Genomic DNA, 25,658 nt, shown 5'->3' with positions numbered 1-25,658 from the left:
AATAAGGTTTTTGGAAAAGATGAAAACATGCTCACAAAAAACTTGCATGTTTCATGTTTTCAAAACAAAGTTATTCACAATAGCCAAAATATAGAGGTTTCCTAAGAGATAAACAGGTAAACAGAATGCAGTGTATTCAGATAATGAAATACTAACTAGAGGATAAGGACTGAAGCAGTGGTGTGTGCCTCACATGAATGAACCTAGAAATGCTCAGTGAAGGGAGTGAGGAATGAAAAGGCTGAATATGGTATCACTTCATTCACATAAAATGTACAAGAGACAAATCTGTAAATCAGTAAACAAGATCAACAGCTATCTGTGTGTGTGTGTGTGTGTGTGTGTGTGTGTGTGTAGGGGTGTGTGTGTGTATTCACACTCCTGTGCCTATGTGTTTGGGCATATATTAGTAGGAACAGACAGAATCAAGGCTAGCAACAAAAGGCTGGTTTTATAGAATAAGTAATATATCCAAAACTTTATTATAATAATAGCTGCAGAATTCTGTGAATAAAATCATTGATTTGCACACTTTACTTGGGTGACTTTTGTGATGTGTAAATTATATCTCAGCAATGCTGTTGTCACCTGCATAAAGTCCTTTTGGCCACTTACAAACATCTGTAATCAGTGTGTCTGGCTTATTTTCAGCTCAGATAAGAGCTTGGAAAACACTCAGCACTCTGGGCTAAGGGCTAATGATGAAATCATCTGTAATTCTTACAGAATGAATGTCAAAGATGGCAGCTGGTCTCCCTAAGGTATGTGCAAGATAATAGTTTAATTATACCATAACTATTTCTGACAGAAAAATTACATAGCTAATTAAATTTCAAGAAATGACACTGTAGGGAAAGCATACTTTGTAACTTCTCTGAACTTTTAGAATGATGAACTATGTACTGTTTAATAAGTATTTTTTTATTTTGGATTAAAATTAAAGTGTATTTTGAGCCAGACAATGGTGACACATAATTTTAATCCCAGCACTTGGGAAGCAGTCACAGGCCAATCTTTGAGTTCTAGACCAGCCTGATCTACAGAGCAATTTCCAGGACAGCCAGGGCTACACAGAGAAATCCTGTCTTGAAAAAGAAAATGTATTCAGATATATTTTAGAGGATAATTAGAGCCAAAAATAAACTGCCTTCATAATCTATTACTACACAGTAAGTATGTGATAACAAGGATATACAGAAATACCAAATACTATTTTAAAAGCTTGCTTTCTTCTCAAAAACTAACCCTAATATTAAGTAAAAAGACCCTGCTAAGAAACAGTTAAGTAAAAAGAACTTCCATTAACATTTGAAATTTTAGCTAGGAAAGACAATACACATATAGATTACTTTAGTTCACACTGGACTTAGAGAAACAATTAGGGCTAGAGAGATGGCTGAGTGTCTAAGAATGCCCATTGCTCTTTCAGAGAATCTGAGTTCAGTTCCAAAACCCATGCTGGAAAGCTTACAACCTGTAACTCACTTCCAAGAAACCCTCCTCTAGACTCTGCTGGCAGATGCATAGACGTGGGACTGTGTACACACAAATGTAAGAGACAAACAGAAGCCAAACTTTACTTGCCTTAATGGAAGAGGGGAAGAAACAGGTTGACTGAGAATCAAATTATCATGTGGGGATAACTGCAAGATTTAAAACAAAGCAAATATAAAGATGAACTCCGGCACACCATGTGCTAGTAACAGACATCGGCAAATGAAGCTACCCAGGAAGTTTCCCAAATCACCAGCATAATACTATTTGAATTCTCTAAAGCATGTCCTGACCTCTGGCTCCTTCCAACTTCTTACTCTGAACCCTATCTCTTATGTCTTCAACTTTCCCCCAATTCTATATTAATAAATTTATGTTAACAGGTTAAATTTACTCAATACCATACATTTAGAGTCAGTAAACGTATGGCCTCTAACAAACCCATGGGCTCTCTGCTTTGTAAGCAGTCTTAATGGGATATAGCCGTGATATTTGCCCCCCACACTCTCTAGCTGATTTTGTGCTGAACAGCAGAGTGGAGCCCTGCATAGATTGGATAATGGATAACCTGCAAAGATTAATACTTAGATAATATCTGTACAGGAAGCACATGCCAGCTTCTACTATAAAACAATTCCACATGTGTGTGTGGTAGATAGCACCCTGGCACTCAGTGTCATTAAGTAATGAACGGCTATGTAGACCAGCTGTCAACACTATCAATAAGAATGCTCTAGAAATTTTATCGGTATCATATAATAGTGCAACTAATTTCGTCAGCATTTTCAAATTTATGTACATTTCTACCAATAAGTAAATATCTATCTGCTAAATGATTTCTAGTGCTAATAATTCCACCTTCAGGGCTGTGGTAACCAGCAACACACATGGTGTCAACACATGAAAATATTTCCTTTGTATGAATCTTTTCATAGATTAAATAAATAGGCAGTTTAAATTATCAAGACCTCAAACAAAATATAAGCAAAAGAGCAGAGAAGTATTCAACTGTGAAACATTTATAGTCATTTAAATTTCCCTGTTATATCCAAGACACAGGCATTTCCTCCCTCCTGCAACATATAAACATATGACTATTTCTAATAAATATTTTAATACATTTAACCGACTATATGACCATCAAAGGCATAGACTTTCAAATATTTAGAAACAATGTGCATGTGTGTGTGTGGGGGTGTCATAATCTGTCTGCATACTTTTCTTTTTTTCTTGAGACAGATCTACTATGTAAACAAGGCTGGTCTAGAAGTGACTATGTAGTCCAGGCTGAAATCAAACTTTCAACCCTCCTGTCTCTACCTCCCAAATGTTGGAATTACATATGTGCACAAAAAGTCCTCTTCTGTGAATGGAGTTAATAAAATCTTAGAGCCTGGATCCACCATGAACAAACATCTGATTTTCTCCAGAGCTCATTCTACTTTTCCCACAATAAAGTTGTTATTCTTATAGTACATGCATGCTGATGGAGCTATTAGTAATTCATATGACCTTCATATTAAAAGACCCTTACCTGAACTAAAATCCGTGGCCTCTGAGGAGATGGAAAGGGAACTTTATGCATAAAATGAGAAATATGCCTTAAAAACAAAAACAGAAACTCAATTGATTCCAAAATTAATACCATTTGCTACATGGTTAACAAGCCATCACGAATTCATTAATACCATTTGCTACATGGTTACCATGCTGTCACAAACTCATTAATACCATTTGCTACATGGTTACCATGCTGTCACAAACTCAAGCTCCTTAAGGCCCTGTGCACTTAAGCTCCAAAGCCCCTAGTACTGTGGAAACAAAGTAACAGCAAAAGTTGTTTGAATCATTGAAGTTGCCTCTAATTAAATTGAGTAACTTCATGTTAACAGCTGATTATATGCAACAGTATGTTATTTTAATATTTAATCCCAGCACTCGGGAGGCAGAGGCAGGCAGATTTCTGAGTTCGAGGCCAGCCTGGTCTACAAAGTGAGTTCCAGAACAGCCAGGGCTATACAGAGAAACCCTGTCTTGAAAAACCAAAAAACCAAAACAAACAAACAAACAAACAAAACCAAAAAACATATTTTCTTCTTCCTAAGCAGGTAATAATCAGCATTACTAAAACTAATTCTTATATTTATATTTTTAATTAATCCCTCGTATTTTGTGGCATAACCATCGAGGTACTAAAAATTAAATGTTTGTAAACCATGAATAAGTTGGGTGAGGTGTTGCATGCCTGTAGTCCCATCTTCTACTTGAGAGACTGCAGATAATGTGAGCTCGGGAGTTCAAGGCAGCCTGGGCAACAAAGGAAGACTTCCCCATCCTCAAAAAGCCTTCCATTAAACAATGGGTAAGAATCTACATCAACGAGATGGCTTTTTGTTGTTTTGCTTTTTGTTTTGTTTGTGTTGATAAGGATCAAATCCCAAACCTTTCGCACACCAGTTCTTTCACTGAACTACACCCTTTGGCTCTTAGGGATATGACTTTGTATATAGCCTTGAACTTGTAATCCTCCTGCCTCTGTCTCCTGAGCACAAAGATTACAGTCATTCACCAATCAATAAGTTTTGTTTTGAATATTATAGAAGGTAAAAAACATAAAGAGTATTTTATTTTCTAATAATAAATAAGCTGTTTTTCTTGTATTTTCTTCTAAACATTATTTAAAGATTATCTTATTTGTAGAAGTGAGGTCATTACAAATGAATGGAAAACTGGACAAGTCATTTATTGATTCCACGTTTTCACTATGAACTGTGCAGAGTCTGTGAAAAGCTACTAGTCTCACAATTATTTAAAATCTGGAAGGAAAATAAGGACTAGAGGAATGAGTACCACAAGACACACACACATCTGCTTGATTATCTGAAGCAGTCAGGAAATCAGGACTTCTGTATGAGCCATGAAATTCTAAGGGTGTTCAAGATCCATCCAGAGAGGATGGGCAGGGTCAAAACTCTTTTTATGGTAATAGAGAGACTCAATTTGCCTTTCTCACACACTTGGCAATTGCAGTGATAGTGTCAAGGCACCGTGAATGAAACTGCTAACAGCCTATGAGGATCAAGGCAGGCTAACCCTGGGAGATGTTGTACTTTACTCCTTTACTAGTGGAGACTAAAGCAATGCCAATGCCATTTAAGAATGTCTCTTTGAGGCTGTAGAGATGGCTCAACAGTTAAGAGCACTTGCTATTCTTGCAGAAAACTCAGTTCAGTTCCCAATACCCACATGATGATTTATAACCATCTATAACTTTAGTTCCAGGAAATCTGGTACCCTCTTCTGACTTCCAAGGGCACAAGACATACATGTGGTACACAGACATACATACAGGCAAAACAATCACACATATAAAATAAAAATAATTAATAAATCTTGAAAAAAAGAATGTCTGAATTACTGTTATTTGAGGTAGTAAATATCTGTCCTGTATCTGAATTCTGGAGTATGCATTTAGGCTATGCTGTGATAAGGGTAAGTACCCATAAAGCATTACTAATGCAGACAAAAGCATGGTCGCCAGCTTGATTTTGCTAAAGTACTTACAGGACTGAGTTATGAATGAATTGTTTTGTTTTCCCCACACAGAATGCCATTTTTGTCTGGAAGATGATGGGCAAATTAAGTCTATCCAGTGTTAGTCATTTGACAGATATTTTCCACACAGAATTAACAAAGTGCTATTACTGCAAGGAAAACAACTAGAGATACTTATTAATAATTAAATTCAAATTTTCAAGTAAAAAGTAAAAATTTGTCACCATGAACCCAAAAGCTTTGCAATATTCGAAAACCTTTTCTGAAAACTGGGAATGTAGCTGGGAGGGAGGCCTCTTGGAGGGCCTGGTTTGATTCTGGCACCACAATGAACTTTGTAAAACAACTAAACAAAAAATATCTTGTTTGTTTGTTTGTTTTGTTTTGCGCTAGCAAGTAAAGGTGCTTGATGTCAAACCTAATAACCTGAGTTCAGTCCCCAGGACCCACACTGAAGAAGAGAACTGACTCCTACAACTGTCCTCTGACCTCCACCTGTGCACCATGGCGAGGACATGCCAACATGCATGCATACACACACACACATACATGCACACACACACACACACACTACAAATGTTAAAACTCTTCTGATGCTATAGATATTAACAAGTGATTTTCTTAAATTGAAGAAGACATTTGACTATAACCTCAATGAAGCACTGCTGGGCAAATGACCGATACACAATGCTATAAGATCATGCATGCATGAGTTAATGTTCAGTCAAGACTAAGTAAGAGAGACCTTCAGATTTTAATAGAACACAGAAGGAAACTTTATTGCTTAGGTTTCATATTTTGCATTACTAATAAGCTAGAAGAAACTACCACTTGCCAAGCTTTGGGATAATGCCAAAAAGTAATATCCACAATCCTAAAATGACTTCTTAAGTGCCCCTCCTATTTCTACTTACATTATCTGTGTGAGGTCAGATTCTCTTCACATACCTCAACCAAGACAATAACCGCAACCGTCTGAATTCAGAATCGAGAAGGAAAACTCAGCTGGGCTCCATTAGCCAAGGCATCAGAGGCTTCCCAACAGAGGGGAGCTACAACCTATAGAGACCACCTCCAGTAGATAGGTATGGTCCACAGTTGAGGGGACGCGGTCACCCACCCATCTCAAAATTTTTAACCCAAAATTGTTCCTGTCCAAAGGAAAGACAGGGACATAAAATGGAGCAGAGACTGAGGAAGGGCCATACAGAGACCACCCAACCTAGGGATCCATCCCATTTACAGACACCAAACCCTGACATTATTGCTGATGCCAAGAAGCACTTGCTGACAGTAGTCTGGTATGTTGTACCTGAGAGGTTCATGCAGATACTCACAGCTGACCATAGGACTAAGCCCGGGGACCCCAATGGAAGAGCTAGGGGAAGGACTGAAGGAGCTGAAGGGGATTATAACCACCCAGAGCTCCCAGGGATTAAACCACCCCAAAGAGTACACATGGAAGGATCCATGGCTCCCTCTACATATGTATCAGAGGATGTCCTTATCTGGCATCAGTGGGAGGAAAGGCCCTTGGTTCTGTCAAGGCTTGATGCCCCAGTGTAGGAGGATGCTAGAGTGGTGAGGTGGGAGTGGGTGGAGAAGCATCGTCATAGAGGCAAAGGGGAGGGGTGATGGGATGAGGGTTTGTGGAGGGGAAATAAAGAAGGGGATATTATTTGAAATGTAAATGAAAAATGATTAATAAAAATATAAAAATTCACTCTTCTCACTAACCATTGTTTTAAAAAAGTTACTTTTCAAAGAAATGTTTAAAGATGTAACTAGTTTGTTAATTATTAAGTAGATTATAAATGAATAAATAAATTATCATTCAGTTTTAATTTCTGTTGCAATAAGACGTCTGTATTAAAAACATAACACATAAAGAAAAGCTCACTGAGTCCTCATACGATTTTAAAGGGGTTCCAACAGCAGAGACTTTCAGAAGTGCTAGGTTTTGACCACTAAAAATAAGAGTAGACAGGAGCATGGGATACTGAGAACAATGCTGTATCTGAAGTTTTTTATGATAACTCTATTGCTTCCCAGCTCTCATCAGAGTCAGAAACTGACTTGAAGGCTTGAAGTAGCAAAGATCAAAGTGTGATTGTAAGCCTGGAAAGGCAGGCATCACACTGCAGTGATGCACTCTGCATGCTGTCACTCTGCAGGTGTCACACTGCAGTGGTGCACTCTGCATGCTCTCTTACTGCATGAAACCTTATCACATTTTAGTGCTCTCAGTAAATCATCAAAATTACAAATGAAAAACAAAATGGCTTTATCAAACTTTTCTTTTAAATTCATATTTAAGCATAGGACCACTTTAAAAGTTCATTATACCTTAAGTTATATGAAAGGATTACAAGTGCAGTTAAGAGTTAGCATTTTCAGGCTAGATGTGGCAATGACAAGGCACTTTCCTGGCCTATGCAAGGCCTTGGATCTGACCTCTAGCACTGCAAAGAAACCTGGTTCCAGTACTTCTCCAAATTAGCAGCTATAAACTTCATAAGAGTATTTTATATTTATTCCAAATACCTCATTTCAAAATAAATTAAGACATCTGCTGGCAGAAGTAAAATTGTTTGAAATAACAAGATTGTAAAAGTATAAAATTTTACATAAATAAAATAACCAAAATAAAGTAACCAAATGTTTTTCTCAAATAACTCTCAAGAAACCCAATTTCCATATAAAATTGAATCAATTACTAGTATAAATATACCAAGGAAAGGGCTGACAAATTTTTTTGAGACAGGGGCTGTCTCTATGGCTCTTGCCATCTTGGAACTCACTATGTTGACCAGGCCTGCCTCCAACTCACAGAAATGTACTGCCATGCCCATCTTGGATTGTCAATGTTTTTTGGTTTTTTGGTTTCTTTTTTCGAGACAGGGTTTCTCTGTATAGCCCTGGCTGTCCTGGAACTCACTCTGTAGACCAGGCTGGCCTCGAACTCAGAAATCCGCCTGCCTCTGCCTCCCAAGTGCTGGAATTAAAGGCATGTGCCACCACTGCCCCGAGGACTGTCAAATTTTAAGCCATGGAACTTATAACTTACTTTTCAATTGGAAGAGCATGAGGTCCAGAGATGGAATAACGATACAGGAAAGTCAGAAATTTTCTGAATGCATCAAAAAAAGGCCAGTGAGAAAGAAGACAGATGCATTTGTTAGTGTGAATTGTTCTAGAACTATCAGACTTTCCATCTACCAGAGACGCTAAACCCAACAGAAGTCTCTGCTTTTCTGTAAGGTTCTCCTCAGGGTATGGTTCATAAAACTGAATAGCAGCACCATAGACCTGTAAAACAAGAAAGCAGTTAATACATACACTTTATGTTATTTATTCAAAACAGATGATCAGCTGAGTATTTAGTGGGTGCTTGTTCTGTACAGGTGAGGTGTCAGGGACTAGGAACACAGTGGTATAATCAATCGTGTTCAAAAAGAAACAAAACCCAAACAAGCAAAACTACAGGGTCTCCTAAGGCTGGCATCAAACTTGTCATCCTCAGCTTTGGCCTCCTGAGTGCTGGATTATTTACAGGCTGACTGCTTTCTTGATAAATCTGCTATTAAATAACTATTAAAAATAGGTTTTTTTTTTAAAAAAATAAAGTACTACTTTTTTTTTTTTTTTTTTGGTTTTTGGAGACAGGGTTTCTCTGTATAGCCCTGGCTATCCTGGAACTCGCTTTGTAGACCAGGCTGGCCTCGAACTCAGAAATCCGCCTGCCTCTGCTTCCCGAGTGCTGGGATTAAAGGCGTGCGCCACCACGCCCGGCAAAAATAGTTATTTTTATTAAACTATATTTTTCAAATAAAAAGGGAAAGAAACTGAGCCTTGTCATGGCGATTCAATCCTCTAATCCCAGCACTCGGGAAGTGGAGGGTCTAAGCAAGAGCCAGGGCAGCCTGGTCTACACACACACACACACACACACACACACACACAAAAATGCTGTCTCAAAACAACAACAAAACCAAAAGAGTAGATATTATACCAACATTTTTATATGAAATGTTTGAAAATTATCTAGTAAGAAGTGAGATAAGTGAGAAGTGTAAACAATTCACTTCATTTTTCTATGCCATGATTTCCCTATCTGCACAATGAGAATGCTGGCCCAGGTGACTCCAAGTGCCTCCGCTAGCGCTCTGTGGCTCTGTGGCTGCGGTGGAGTTGAGCAGACCTCTCTCTGCAAGGGCGAGCTCTGGTCCCCAGAGTAACAAGGAGAGTCTGCTTTCTAAGTCATGTTACGTTTTGAATGCCTTTGACATGATTGATTTAGGAGCTTTTCTATCACAGAAAATGAACCAGTGAGGGAGTCAGCATTTGATGATGAGAAGAGCATTCACTTATATTTTAAAACAAACATTTGGGAGGATGGGAAAACTCTCTTTTCCTGTCTCTGGATATAATACATTCAACAAAATGGAAGAAATGTATATTATTGGTTCAGTTTAGTTAGTTTTTACACTGCTTCTTACAGATATGAAGCTTATGACTTAAAAATGTAGAAGTCAGCAATCTAGTTAATGCACCGCACGTACCTTCTCAGCTGAGGCTCCGGTTAACACAAAGGTAGAGAACACAGGAAGAGGGTATTTGCTGTCTGGTGGCCAGCATTCGATAGTTGCCCCCATTGGTAAACAAAAGAGGGGCACAGACTCTGGCAGTGAGAAGGACTCGTAATCTTCTTGAGGGTATCTGCAAATTAGACCTGGGCAGCGGTGAGAAACATGAGGTCACTGTGTCTGGAGTGGAAGAATTTTTAAATTGAATGACAATCAAATGCTTTCTTATTTCACACACCTAGAAAGTAAAAATCTTGCATCTATGTTCATCAGATAATTCTGAATGTGTAGTAGGGTTTCTATACAGTTGTTAACCTTCAAAGACTGAAACTATTAAATCATTTAACACTTATCAAACTTCATCTACAAAGGCTATGTCAGTAGTAACTAGGAAAAGAGAACCCTCTAAACACACACACACACACTTAAAAATCCACTTTAAAGCATATATTTAAAATTTTCAATATGGTTATTAGTATATACACACACACATACACACACACTATCACTCTTGTTAACTATTCCTCTGAGACTATGAATGAATATATATATATATTCATTCTCCTATGGGAGACTAATTGCAAATTTTTACACAAATGAAAGACACCCCACAAAATAGATAAAGATTTAGAATATTACAATGGTGTTACCTCAAACTCAGCTTCTAAATAATTCTAAACTTTCCCAACTTATATGTAGATAATTTCAAGCAACCCAGTGTTTCATGTTAATCTCCTCGTGAAAATGGGATAGGTATCTTCCACTGAACATATCCTAGGAACAGAGCTTCATCCTGAGTATTGTGGGGTTAGAAATGGAAAACAGGCGGGGCAGTGGTGGCACACGCCTTTAATCCCAGCACTTGGGAGGCAGAGGCAGGCGGATTTCTGAGTTTGAGGCCAGCCTGATCTACAGAGTGAATTCCAGGACAACCAGGGCTACACAGAGAAACCCTGTCTTGTAAAAATACAAAAATACAAAAAACAAAAAAAAAAAAAGAAAGAAATTGAAAACAGGTTGAGTAGTGGCACACGACCTTAATCCTAGCACTCGGGAGGCAGATGGATCTCTGAGTTTGAGGCCAGTCTGATCTACAGGCTGAGTTCCAGTACAGCCAGGGGAATGCAAAGAAACCCTAACTTGAAAGAAGAAGAAGGAGGAGGAGGAGGAGGAGGAGGAAAGAAAAAAAGAAAACAGGTTTTATGATGTCCTTAAAATCAGGTAAAAACCATCACTGTTTGAGCCATGATAAAGTGGGAATCTGAACCGTGGGCTCTACTACTAATATCTCTGATTCTCAACAAATAGGACTCAGGTTCTAGTCATCTAAAAGGCAAAATGAACTAGATATACTAAGGTTCTCTCTCTAATCAAATGCCAGCTAGCCAGTGAGGTCCCCTGAGGATTCACAGTTAACTTCTAGTCTCTCAGGTCCTGATGCAACAGCACAGGTGTAAAGTAAGAATAGAAATACTGGTGAACCGTGGCCCCTGGAAAGTCAAAAGGAGAAAAGAGTCCAGGACTCTAATTTTAAAAGGTTGAGTCTACTTTCTTATAAATAAGATCAATATGTTTGACATTTTGAGGGCTCTTAAAATTGAAAACTTCAACTATGCATCATAAAATTGCAAATTAGTTTTAATACTATTAATTATCATAAAATATAACCATTAAATTTGACTAAATTAATATAAATATTAACGAAGCATCTTCTCCATACTTTGCACTAGTTTAAAAATTAAAGAGGATTGGCATGTAGTCAAGTTGTTACTTAAACCTAAGGCTTAAAAAGAGTCTACCTTCTTCTCAAAGTGATCTTTCATGCAACATCCAAAATACTTTAAGACCACCTGAGACTCAAGAGAGTTCAAGTCTCGATGCTAACACACCATAACATGGTACACAACCTGGCTACAGGCAGGTTTTGTCTTTAACCTTATGGACCCCACAATATATTTCTACATAAAGTATTTCTCCCCCAAATGATGCTTACCTGCTTTGTAAGATATAGTGTTAGTCTTTGCCACTGACTTTTTATAGCATAGGTATACTGCAGATCCCCACTAGGAGAGAAGAAAAGGCAGTATGTAATTTTTAAAAGGCAGGAACTTGATGAAATGCAATGTGATTGAGCTCTCCAATATGAATTCACTACCATGTGGTAACAGATTTCACCTGTAAACTGATGACAATCTACTATTTTGTTAGTATTTTATTAGAATCTTTGCTTACTTTTCTTTCAGAAGGTCACAATTCCCCTCTTCACAATAGCAGAAAAATTTGATCCTTTAAAATGAAACTAAGTCACAAAAATTTAGACTTTATTCTAAGTTCCAAGCTTGGGCAGAAATATCAATGACCATTCTCAGTTGAAAAGTAAGAAAATAACCATTTAATATTTCTTTCTATAATCTTTTTTCATTAAGAAAAGTTAGGACACATTTAACAACGAGGCACAATTTTTAAAAAGCTCTTCTCTAAGAGACGGAAGGAAAGGAGGTCCAATAACCAGCCCAACTTGTTATCCATCTCATTGGGGGCACCAAGGCCTTACTTCTATGCTGTGATGTGTTTATAGACAGGTGCTTGGCTTGGCTGTCTGCAGAGAGGCTCTACCAGCAGCTGACTGAGATGGAAGCAGATACTAACACATAACCATTGGACTGAAGTTGGGAACCCCTATAACCATATTAGGGGAAGCTGAAATGGAGAGCCACTCCATAGGAAGACCAGCAGTCTCAACTAACCCAGACCCAGGGGAGCTCCCAGAGACTAAGCCACCAACCAGGAGCATGCATGGGCTGGTCCAAGGTCCATGACACATATGTAGCAGAGGTCTCCCTGGTCTAGCCTCAGTAGGAGAAAATACGTTTAATCCTTGAGAGCCTTGAGGCCCCAAGAAATGGGAGGTCTGGTGGGGGGAGCACCCTCCCGGAGGCAAGGGAGAGGAGAAATGGGATGAGGAAGGATTGAGGGGAGGCAGTGTCCAGAATGTAAATAAATAAAATAATTTTTTACACTACTACTAATTCCTTTTATATGTCTAAATATTAAACATATAAAAGGAATTAGTAGTAGTGTATTTAATTTATGTATCATTTGCTATTGTTGTAGGCATTGTCCCAAGTTCTAATCCTAATTCAATTATTCTTCAAAAATGCCTATGTACAAAAAAAAAAAAAAAAGCCTCACTATATCCCTAGTCTATGAATAAGGAAACCAAGGCACAAGCGGTGAAGGAATTTGTCCACTATAGACATGTGAGATTCAAACTCAGGCAGGTTGGCCAGAGTCTGTGCTGACCAAGCTGGTAACAATGCCTCTTTCTTCTCTGCAGAGGAGAATACATGCTCTGTGTAATAAAGAGACTACTGTCTCCGTGAGAATAAAGAAACACATTCTGGTTTTAATTTCAATGGTAAAGGTTTAGCTAGAACACCTTGATTAGTTAATAAGACTTAGAAACAGTTCTAATGACAGTGTCAATTACTTTCAGTCAGAAAGAAATACATAAATACACTTGTAGGCTTGGATAGTGTTGCTAAAATACCAAATCAAATCTGAAATGTTGTAATGCTAGGCCCCATATTCATGAAAGAGTTCAAAAACATTCTCTGCCATAACTATTGCCTTTTAAGACTATTTGTGAACCAAATGTGTGGCTTGTGCTTGGAATCTCAGCCCTTGGGAGAGCGAGTGAGAGAGGATCACCATTAGCTGGAGGCTGATTTGGCTACAACCAGGCTGGGCTATAAAATGATATCTTTTCTCACCTTGGACCAACCTCAACCCCTACACTTCTATTTGCTACCATGATTTTCTTCTACTATAATCACAACAGCCACATAATATTGCTAAATCGTAATCATCTACAGACATTTTCGGCATGTTATTAGTTATAGTAAAAAATGGTCATCTAATTAGGGTGACATATCTACAGGTAAACTCTTTTAGGATAAAGTTAGATATTGTAGGTAACCACTTTTCAAATTGTTTCTTACAGAAATGGCTCAGTATGACTTTTCATTAACCATCAAAAGGATCTACTGATAATTGCCATTAAATAACCTAGCATCTGTCAAGTGCTTGCTTGTACATGCTGAGAAGGTAAATTTGAAAAATTAGTAACTAAAAGTTCAACTCTTAACAAAGTTATAAATTGACAGGAGCATAAATTAGTTAAAATTTTCTTGATACAAATCTTAGAAATGAACATTGGCTTTGATACAGCAATTATAGGCCACACAACAGGGTATCAGCAATGTGGGCAATGCTTAGCTCTTGGTTCTGCAGTTTTATAGTCTGGGTCTGGGTCTTGCTTATTGAAGGTGTTGCTATGAGGAAAGAACCACTTTTTAATTCTCAAATTTGTTTCTCTATAAAATGGGGGTAAGATACCTACTAAGGTCACTGGCAAGAGTGAAGAAACACTTAGAATACCACACAGCACATAGGCACTAGGTAAATACAGCTTATTTCATGTAAAATTTAGTGGTATCAACAGCTTTCTTCTAATATTAAAAATCAGAGTTTCGAGGTCTTACAGTAGAAGACAGAACAAATTATAGAAAACTCATGGAACACAGCAATCTTCATTAAAAAATCGTTATACTTACTAGCCCTCCCTTATCCACACATTCAGCTTTCACAGTTCAGTTGCCTGTGCTCAGCTGACTCCCCCTTCTCTATCTCTTAGCTCCCCTGGATCTACCTTAACTCCCAAATTCATGTCCTCTTGTTTGTCTGTTTGTTTTTAAAATAACTCCAATTAGTTCTCTCTATATGTGTATGGGTGTGGGGACATCAACTGGACCAGGGGCAGCCTATCAGTGGCCACACCTTCAAAGAACACTTACTCCCAAGGCTGGAGAGATGGTTCAGCAATTAAGAGCACTGGTTGCTCTTATAAAGGACCCAAATTTAACTCCGAGCACCCACATGACAGCTCACAATTATCTGTAATTCCAGTCCCAGGGGATTTAGTCAATACCTTCCTCTGGACTCCATGGGCACCAGGCACACACACTTGGTACACAGACACATATGGAGTTAAAACACTCATAAATAGTAAACAAATGCAAAAAAAAAGTTACCCTCATTCCCCCAGTGGCCACCAAGTGCCAAATGATTTTCAAGTGGAGATGGGCCCTCATCAGCACCTCCCCCATCAATTTAGAAGTGGTAACTTGCATGACTTTTGTGATGGGGACTTGCACTATCCTGCTCCATCCTGCCTAGGCCATGAATCATCCCTTTGTCCAGAATATACTTGCAGTGTTTGCTATCTGCCCATTACTCATCCAACAGCAACAGTGGTGCCCGTGTTGAGTAACCCTCACCATACGTAAGGATGGATCCGACATATCAGAGCAGTGGTGCTGGTTATGGCTCTACTGCTTTGTTACACTTCACTACTAGTTACCATGCCTTATGCATACGTTCAATTTTATTATAAATACATATAGGGAAAAGCATGGTATCTACAGAGTTAAGTCTTACTCAGAAATCCAAGGGAAGGGCCAGAGAGATGACTCAGCAGTAAAGAGCATGAACTTCTCTCACAGAGACCTAAGTTCTGCTCCTGGTAATTACACCAGGCAGCTCACAAGCCTGCAACAGCAGCTCCGAGGAATCCAAAGCTTCTGACCTTTGTGAGCATCTGAACTCATGTGCACATACCCCAGTACAGACACACAGACACATAATTACAAGTAAAATCTTTTTTAAAATCTACGAGTATCACTAGGAGTCTTGGAATGTGTTTTCCACAGGTGCAGGGGGGAAGTTATATACATTAAAAGATGTTCAAATGCCACAATGGCCAAAAAATATGTTAAAATCATAGTGATTTCTACCTGCTAATTCCAAAGACATTAACAGTCAATGCTGGCAAGGTGCAGGACTAGAGAAGGTGCAATCATGGACTAAGGCTTGAGGAAATATAAACCACTACCATGTTCTCAAAGCTATCAGTCAATGTCTTTCAAACTACATGGTACAGTGATAGACACATTGATTCTACATCCTTTTTTCTTAAGTTATTTATCCATTCATGTGTTTGCTTGCATGTACAGGCCAGCCACCCTTGAAGGTCAGAAGAGGGCATCAGATCTCCTTGGAACTAGAGTTAAGATTGTTGTGAGACACTATGTGGGTGCTGGGAACCAACCCCGGGTCCTCTGCAAGAGCATCCAGTGTGCTTACCCTGGGCCATCTCTCAAGTCCCCAATTCTACTTTCAATTATCTGTTCTTCCTGTGTCTTTTTAATAAAACATTCATAGAAAAATGCACAGGGCTGATCAAAGCTGCACTGCTGGCAACATAGAAAACTAGAAATAACTTGTGTTTATTACCCTGTATTTGCAGGTTTTGGAATGGTTTGTAAGTATTAAAAGAAAGTAGGAAGTGACATAAACTAAGATGAATAGTAAAAAAGTTTGTTTTGAATAGAAATTACATACACACACAGACACACACAGACACACACACAAGTGGGACCTGGACTGGTGCTACCTACTTTTAAATCCAGCACTTGGGAGGCAGAGGCAGGTGATCTCTGTGAGTTCAGCCTTGTCTACACAGTGAGGTCTGTTTCACAAAAACAAATAAGTAAATGAAACTTTTAAAGATTATTATGTCTTGGATCAGGTTTATAACCCTGCAGTGGTCAAGAAATGATCAAGATCAAGGGATGTTTGAAATTAGAGTCAGCAGAACTCATAGGAGGACATAGTAAGTAGGAAAGAAAGGTTCATATTTCTCAAAGGTTTATTCGTTTGAGTAAGTTAAAATTTTCATTTATTAGACAAGCAAGACAGTGGAAATAAGATCTGAAAAGGTATATAAGATTTCACTGCAGGTTATGTTAAATTTGAGGTGCTCTATTAAGCAAGATAACAAACAAGAAACAATAAATGAGAGAGGTCTAGTCAGACCCAGAAATGTAGAAGTCACCAGCTCACTGTATTAGAATAATTAGATTAAAAACAGTGTAAGCTTTGTTTGTAAAGATGGATGTGCTGAGGACTGAAGCTTGGGAATCCCACTGCACAGGAAGCTGCGAGACAAAAGGGAATGGCTGGTGGGCTGAGAGAGAAAAGTCTCAAGACCGCAGCCAGTGCGTCACCTCTTCTTGAGGGATGGAAAAGCAGTCATCGTCCGTAACAAAACCTGAAAGCCTGAGATAAAGAACTGACCATGGGGCTCAGTAACGAGAAAAACCTTGGAATGAATACCGTCAAAGACTTAACTGGAGCCAGGTGGTGACAATGCACACCTTTGATCCCAGTGCTCAGGAGGCAGAGGGAGGCAGATCTCTGAGTTCCAGGCCAACCTGGTCTACAGAGTGGAATCCCCAGGGCTAAATGGAAAAACCTTGTCCAGAAAAAAAAAAAAAAAAAAAAACGAAAACAAACAAACAAACAAACAAATCCAAAACAACAAAAGTCAAACACCAAACCAGAACCTTAACTGGAAAGAGCCAAGGTGAAGGATGGAGTAAATTCTACTCAACTCCTCCTTGCAGGGAATGAGGCTGACAAGGTCTCAAGTAGCTCAGAGTGGCTTTGAAGTTACTGTGTGCCAATGATGATCTTGAATATTGAGCCTTCTGCCTCAATTTCCAAGTGCTGAAACTGTAAGTGTGCTCCATCACACCCAGTAATGCAGTGCAGGTGGTGGAAGCAGGGCCTTATGCATGCTAGGCAAGCATTATACCAACTCAGCCATTCCCTCCAATGCCACCACATACTGAACTATACCAACTCAGCCATTCCCTGCCACCACATACTGAACTCTTACACAGTTTTACTATAGGGAATAGTGAAACAGGACAATGAAAGAGATGATAATATGGAAACAAAAGCTTTTATTTAAAAAAAAAATGGTGATCTTGGGACAAGTTTTGCACGTCTGACAGAAGAAAACTGATGGTGAACGAAATGGCAGGAAAGGCCGTGAAGGCCGAATCTGTAGAGCTGTGTATGCATGGAACCCAGCATGACAGCATGGGGACAAGGAGGCAGCCATGGTGGTAAGTTACCGACGTCGTAGTAGTAAGGAAAAGTTATTTAAGTTAGAAGGAAGGAGGGGAGAGGGAAAGAGAAAACGAAGCTTCTTATACAGTTTGTCAAAGTACAACTAAAGTATTTTCGAAAACAATAAAACACCCAACATCCTTAAAAACATATTTTTCAGATCTGTTATGCTATTTTGTTTTCAGGAAAAGTCTTCCGGTTGTGCGTTTCTCCACTGGGGAGTGGCTGAGCGCACTAGTGCTACAGAACTAACTTACCACACTGTTGTTGAGATTCTTGTCGACCTTGCAGAATGTGTGCGGCGGGCTCTCTCCTTTACTGGGTATAATGATGCATATGTCTGTAACAGCCAGCGCATTCTGAGTCGTGTTTTCAGAGGCTCTTCGGTAAGTGATGTAGATTCTTTGTGATGAGGTACTGCCGCTAATATTGGCAGGTCGCCCATAGGGAGTACTCTGAATAATCTCACAGCCCTGCTTCAGTCTTTCTTTCCAGTCATATAGGACCCTAAAACATAATTTTTTAAAAGTAAATACACAAAGTTCCCTCAAACCTGAAAGGTAACACTCTCAAGCATCATGCAGCACTGTGTGTGTGCTGGTGGACTCCAGTGACTCCAGTACTCAGGAAGAGGAGGCAGGAGGATCAGAAATGCAAGAGCATCCTTGGCTACATAACAAGTTCAAAGCCATGGCTACCTGAGATCCTGTCACATCTCCATCTTCTGCAAAAGAGTTGGGTGTTTCCTGACCCATTCTTCACTTTGACTCTTTCCGGTTAAGTTTTATACAGTCCTACACTAAAGAATAACTGTTTCACTACTAAAACTTTAAATTATATTAAAAAAAATCCACATAAAACTTTGTGCTTACTAATATAACACAGAGTGGCAGTAATTAGATACAAGGACACTTAATGTTTAGCATTCCACTTAATTAAGTTATTTATTAATATATGTACTTACCTATGTTCTATAAAATCAAGAACACTCTAAAGGAGACAGTTAAAGTCTACAGAGGCTGGCATGCCCAGATAGTACCTTCTTATACACGTTCACTCTAACACTTCCAATAAAGATCTCTAAACACAAAGGAGCTAAAAACATATAAATTATTTAAAATGCTACTAATAATGGTATTGCCTTAGGCAGCATTTAATCTCCCAGAGCCTTATACTACTTAAGTCATAAAATCAAAACTTGGGCCAGTGAGATAGCTTGGTGGAGAAAGGCACTTCTTACAAAGCTTGAAAGCCTGAGTTAGGTCCTGCAACCTACATGGTAAAACATACACACATGCACACACACACAGAGAAGAGAGATAGAGACAGACAGAAAAACATAGACACAGAAAATCAAATACATACATATATACATGCATACATACATAATACATATACCATACAATAGTGAATAAAATAATTTTCCTGGCTTCAACAGATACGGTGATGAGAGGGATATCATAAAGAATAGAGAAGGGGCTGGAGATTGGTTAAGAGCACTGGTTGTTCCTCCAGAGGACTTGGGATCAATTCCTAGCACCCACATGGTGGCTCTCACCCACCTGAAACTCATTTCAGGGCATCTGATGCCCTCTTCTGGCCTCCCTGGGCACTAGGAATGAATGTAATACACAGATATACATGCTGGCAAAACATGTATACACATAAAATGAGTTTTCTGTTTTTTTTTTTTTTTTTTTGGTTGGTTGGTTGGTTGGTTTTTAGTTTATAGTTCTTATAGATAGGGTTTCTCTGTGAAATCCTGACTGTCCTAGAACTCACTCTGTAGACCAGGCTGGCCTTGAGCTCACAGAGATCTGCCTGCCCCTGAGTGTTGGGATTAAAGGTATATCCCATCATTGCTTAGCGAACTTTTTAAATGAAGAAAATATTTGTAAGTCATATACCTAATGAAGGACTGCATTAAGAATTTGTAAACAACTCTGGGTAAAAGAGCTAAAGATGGCTCAGTGGTTAAGAGCACTGACTGCTCTTCTGAAGGTCCTGAGTTCAAATCCCAGCAACCACATGGTGGCTCACAACCATCCATAATGAGATCTGACCCCGTCTTCTAGGGTGTTTGAAGACAGCTACAGTGTACTTACATATAATAATAAATAAATCTTTAAAAAAGAGCTAAGCACACATTTCTCAAGTGATACTAGGTAATAATAAGCACATGTAAAGATGTTTAGTATCATCAGCAAACACAAGAATGCAAATTAAAATCATAATGAGATTTTGTTTCACACTCATTAGGACAAATAATCAAATAGCAATATGAACTATTGTGCAGGCTTGTGAGGAAATCAGAAGCTCCCATACCCTGTGGGTGGGATTGTACAATGCTTGTGGAGCTACTGTGGAAAATATCCCAGAAGTCCCTCAAAAGATTAAACACAAAGTTATCATATGATGCAGCAGTTCCACTCCCAAGACTACACACAAACAAAACAGGTCTACATGAAACCTTGTACATGAATAATCATAAAAGCATTATTAATAATAGCCTCAGAATACAAGCAGCCCAAATATCCATCAACTAGTGGCACAATAAATTATAGTGTGTTAGAATACTATTTGATCATACAAGGAATACCATACCAGGACATACTATAATATGGGTAAACCTTAAAAACATATTTTGTAAAAGAGGCCAATAACACAAGGCATATACATTACAATTCCATTTGCATAAAATATCCCAAATGGGCAAATCTATAGAGCAAGGAGGGAAATGGTTTGCCTAGGGATGAGAATGTTGGGAGACTGAACAGCACACACTAATGAGGCACGATTTCTTTCTGACATGATAAAAGCATTCTAAACTATGTTGTGGTGATAGTTGCACACCTCTGACTACACTTAATTATATGCTTCAAATGGCTAAGACTGCGTGGTATATAATTATATCTCAATAAAGTTATCATAAATAGAAAACAGCCTCCAAGTCCAACATAGTAGGACTTTAATTTACTCCAAGATTTTTATTTTATACATGGTTAAGCATCTATGTATTCTTATATATGTCCGGCTGTGGTTTCATCCATTTGAGAGGTTGAGATAAGAGTCTGAGAAAACCACGGCAAGATTCCGGTGAAGATTCTACATTCTGGAGGCAGAGGCAGGCGGATTTCTGAGTTCGAGGCCAGCCTGGTCTACAAAGTGAGTTCCAGGACAGCCAGGGCTATACAGAGAAACCCTGTCTCANAAAAAACTAAAAAAAAAAAAAAAAAAAAAAAAAAATTTCAATTTAAAATTTGTGATGAGGATGATCCATTAGTTTTCTGGTACCCTCTGCATTTAATATATTTATTCTCTCCCTTTCGTCTAACAGAAAGGCAGGCACTAGGACCCACAGGACAGAGAGATGGAGACAGTGTGAATATAAGATTCTGGGTATGTGTTGCTTTATTTTAATTTATTCTATTTAATTTATTTATTTTATTTAATTCTCCTTCCACCCTCATCCCTGGTTTTTATGGATGGTAGGGGCAGAACAGGTTCTCACTATGTAGCTCAGGCTGCTGTCAAACATAACGATCTCTTGCCCTAGCCTGCCAAGTGCTAGGATTACAGGCATATAGACTACACTCAGGCAAGTGTGTTTGTTTCAAAGCTAACATACAGCTATTAATGACTAAACAAAGTTAACTTCAAATTCTACAAGGCATACACTTTAAATTAATATAGTAAAAAACTTACCCCAGATCTGTAAGTGGAGGTTTATCTCTTCCTCTTTTATAGCAAAGGTAAATCTGGGGTCCCACAAGACTTCCATTATTAAGGTCTGCTGACAATCCAGTTGGGGTAACATCAATACACACATAATCCCGTGGCACCTCCTCCCCAAGGGATTTGATGATAACAGAAACATCTGTGATGGGTTCTTTTGGTTTTGCCACTTTGTGACAGGCATCATTGAAGTGAATTTCCTCTTCAAGAGGCTTTGAAATGTCAGTTAAGCCTGCTACAACAAAGTAGTCAGCAACACGAGGTCCCTTGTCTTCAATCATCTTCCATCACAGAGTTTATATCTAAACAACAATAAAAAAAATCTTAATTCTATAATCTGCCAAGTCAAAAGTTCAAATCCAGAAAGAATGCAAGTCCTGTTCATACCAGTATTAGATATTTACCTATAAAGTGAAGAACATGCCTTTAAAGCTAATGCAGAAATTCTACTTTTTGTTATCATGAAAACCTAGATCATTGAAGTAGATAACAAGAACAAAACCAAAACCTGGCCCTTTATATATATAGATGAACCTTAAAATGTAGTGGAAATTCCCATAGCCTCAAAATATTGAGGAAACCAAATGCCAGAATGCAATCTGTAAGCAAATGTTGAATCAGAAAATCTGCTATCCCCTCAATAATCAAGGAGTTGTGTTTTAAAAGGCATTACAAGGACAGGAACAATGCTTATGAACCAAATCAGACAGGGAACTGGAATGCAGACACTCACAGAAATCCAAATGCTCCAAAGACTAGAGTATTGCTTAAAGAGTGGCTCTAAAGTCTGTCCACTGGGCTTGGGAGCAGTTCAGTTGCAGAGCGTGTATGAGGCCCTATTTCAACCCCAAGCACTTAAACAAAGCACTTTCTATCCATGGACAGGGAGATACTGAAGTCTGCTTCAATGCATCCCCGGCTTGGGCTGCAGGTGAGACTCTGGAGCATGAACTTAAGCCATTTTTAAGGTTCTAGGGAGCTCCAACTGAGAAACATAATAAAAGTGTCCTGAGACTAGTGACTTCCCTGGAGGAGTGACACCCTGTTTAGGATTGCACAGACAAGACTCAGCAGAAGAGGAGCTCCAATTCTAAACCACAAAACATACAAGGAAAAATCTATCTCAGCAGGTACAACAAACAAGAACCTAAATAAAAAGAGCACACAACACTCTTATAATAAATTAAAAAGACAAATGTATACCTGCATCTCTAAGCATTTAAGAGTAAAACCTTCAGTTGTCTAGATTCAGTTAAGCCTTATTTTCTCGTTTAGGTAATATGTTTCTGGCTTTGTAAAAAACACTGCTACGGAGGGAAGCAGTATTTAAAACGACAATCTAGAATGTGTCTCTTATCAGTCTTGGTTAAAATAAAGGCAAACAAAAAGGATTCCAAGGACAAACAGACATGCACACACACACCAAGCCTCTTTTTCACAGTTACCATATATATGACATATGGGGCACACAGATGACTATAGCATATATTTTATAGAGAGAGAAATGGAAATATTAAAGTTAGTAGTCATTTGCTTAACCGCAGGATTTCAAAAAATGTACTTAAGCAATAAACCCTATTTTACCACCTAACAACTAAAAAACTCTACATGTCCTAGAAAAAGCTAGTTCAAAATAAACAACCTTCCCTGAGGGAATCTGTTGTTGCACACCAGAGTAAAACCTTCTGCACTGGGCTCGGTGGGTAAAGTACCTGTAAGCCCGACGATTTGAGTTCAGATTCCCTGCCCCCAGGTAAAAGCTGGGAGTACCTGAGGTGGGGGGATATAGACAGTAAATCCCTTTGCACCTGGTTGAGTCCCAGGCCCAGGGAGAACCCCAGTGTCAAAGTATAAGATGGGGATTAACAGAGGAAGACATCAGACATTGACCTCTGGCCTCCATGTTAATACACACATGTGAATGTATGCATGCTTGCAGACACACAAACCAGCACTCACACATATAAGCTACACACACACACACACACACCCTGTTTGTTTTTGTTTTTCATGGCTGTTGGGGATGGATGCCAGGGAAGTGGTCTACCATGAGCCTTTATCCTCAGAAAGTAAAGTTCATTACATTAATTTCTGGAAACTGAGGATCACAAAACCATGCACTGAGTCCAAAGGGTCTCTAGATAATAACTTTAATACAAAGCATTGAAATCTCATTTATTTGAACTAACAATACTGTGCCATAAGCCAATACTTATTTAATAAATGGTCTAACTTTATGAATGTACTCATAAGATAGGATGTTTAGGAGATGGCAAAATGACTCAGGGTACAGGCGCTTGGTGCCAAGCCTGATGACTTCAGTCCAATCCCTGGGATTCCCAGGGGGGAAGGAGAGAACTAACTGACTCCCCCACAAGCTGTCCTCTGACTTCCATACTCATGTCACAGTATCCATGACCCCACCTATGTACAGATACACACAAATAAATAAAATATAATGAAGATGAGATGTTTACAGGCATCTTAAAACTTTATATACCTCGGAGAAGAGTATGAGGTGAAGGTGGTCCAAATGTATTTTATGAAATTCTAAAAAAATTAATAAAAATATTGTATCAAATCTATAGGACTGTTTAGCTAGTATCTCACTTATTTTAAAAATGATTTAAAGTATATGATAGCACCTTCAGAGTTTTTTTGTTTCTAGCCTCCCCTCCCCCACAATACTCCTCACCATGACAGGGTTTCACTATGTAGCTCTGGCTGTCCTGGAAAGAACTCACAGAGATCCACCTGCCTCTGCCTCCCAAGTGCTGGAATTAAAGATATATACCTTGGTAAAACCCAAGACCAGGCTAAGTAACCTAACATCACGTCATGCTGAGGATGGCACCCAGCACCTTGCACAGAACAAGGCAAGTACTCTCCCACCAAGACGGAGCCATTCCCCAGCCCTAGTATTTCACTATAAGTGGAGTCTGTTTTCCTTGAAAACAGAAAACAAGATGTGTACTCTGTTTATATGAAATATAAGATGACTAAACGGCAAGCCATTACAAGAAAGGTTCTTACCCATTCAGCAGCTAATGGAGATTGGGATGTCTCTCTCCCTTTCAACCTCTGGCCAATCCAGATGCTTTTGATTTCTTATCTCACTCCATTAGGTCAAAGTAGGCAAGCATACGCTACCCAGACTGCCTCTAAAGACAAGAGTTGAGAATGAAAATCTAAGGGAACATACACATAAACACAGAGACACAAGAGATGTGCGCACACACACATGCATCATTACACCTATAACATTATTTATATTAAAATTCTGAACACTTAAAGTTTTGTAAAATTAGTAACTAGGTATAGTGACCACACTTATGACTGCAGCTTAAAAGGGTCCAAAGATTGAGAGTTTGAGGTCTAGGCTCTTTTAAAAAGTATCAAATACTAGTGAAATTTCCGGATCTGATATGATAATCACACACTTAGACTTATATACGAAAATGGTCAGTACTACAATGGACCAGTTGATTAAATAGACTAAAAGGACTTTTCTGGATTTGAACTCACAATCTTCCTTCTTCATTTTCCTGAGTGCTGGGATTTCAGACTCTGTCATTATGCTCCTCTTCAAGAGACAGCTTAAAATACCTTTTAATACATTATTTTATAACACCTGTTACTTACAGTTATCATATAATGACTATATCCCAAATCCTTAAAGCTCTGGCAAATTAAGTTTCCAGTGTTTAACATAGAAGAAAGCCAACTGAAATAAATCACAAAGAAAAACAAAAGATACTCACACATTACTGACGTTTCAGTTGGAAAAAAGCAGCTCCTAGTGTGTGAGGCCTCAGGATCTGAGAAATTCTATATTGAAAAGAATAGAAATTAAAGTTAAATTAATTCTGATAAAATATCCCCCTAGTATACCTGTGGATATAGTAATTATTTTAAGATAAATACTGCTTTTTTAAAAACCACATTTTAATCAATAATAGCTACAGACTTGAAAAGAAATAGACACAGGGGGTAGGAGAGAAAGTAGAATGACAAATGGCACAGAAGAGCACGGATGTGAGAGCAAGGGAAGGAGAACATCTAAAATGGCTGTTCCTGGGGCACTGCATCTAAGGGTCTCATTCACAAGACAAAAATATCTATTTAAGACAACTTAAAAGCAGACTCAGAGAAGTTCCATATACATGTTCCAAATAAATCCAATGTTCAAAAGAGTTTCCCTTTATTGTAAATGCTTACAACTATCTTAGAATCAATCCTTAACAACAGATA

At 38.6% G+C, this 25,658-nt stretch overlaps 1 protein-coding gene across 2 annotated transcripts in view; it reads right to left on the bottom strand.

Annotated features, from left to right (window-relative positions):
- Nucleotides 1–25,658, bottom strand: part of Dennd4a (DENN domain containing 4A) — a 111,781-nt gene that overhangs the window by 62,984 nt on the left and 23,139 nt on the right. For both annotated transcript variants that reach the window (XM_021171458.2, XM_029481210.1), the window contains exons 2-10: nucleotides 25,169–25,235; nucleotides 24,441–24,568; nucleotides 21,378–21,709; nucleotides 17,930–18,179; nucleotides 11,629–11,698; nucleotides 9,612–9,781; nucleotides 8,117–8,358; nucleotides 3,029–3,095; nucleotides 1,585–1,643 (exon numbers count right to left, since the gene is read on the bottom strand). In XM_021171458.2, the coding sequence (XP_021027117.1) occupies nucleotides 1,585–1,643; nucleotides 3,029–3,095; nucleotides 8,117–8,358; nucleotides 9,612–9,781; nucleotides 11,629–11,698; nucleotides 17,930–18,179; nucleotides 21,378–21,688 (1,169 nt within the window). In that variant the 5' untranslated portion in view covers nucleotides 21,689–21,709; nucleotides 24,441–24,568; nucleotides 25,169–25,235. The remainder of the gene's footprint in view (nucleotides 1–1,584; nucleotides 1,644–3,028; nucleotides 3,096–8,116; nucleotides 8,359–9,611; nucleotides 9,782–11,628; nucleotides 11,699–17,929; nucleotides 18,180–21,377; nucleotides 21,710–24,440; nucleotides 24,569–25,168; nucleotides 25,236–25,658) is intronic.

The sequence above is a fragment of the Mus caroli genome, chromosome 9 (assembly GCF_900094665.2).
Source record: "Mus caroli chromosome 9, CAROLI_EIJ_v1.1, whole genome shotgun sequence".
Lineage (NCBI taxonomy): Eukaryota > Metazoa > Chordata > Mammalia > Rodentia > Muridae > Mus > Mus caroli.
Note: the sequence above shows the minus strand (reverse complement) of the source record. Positions and strands in the feature narration are given on the sequence as shown.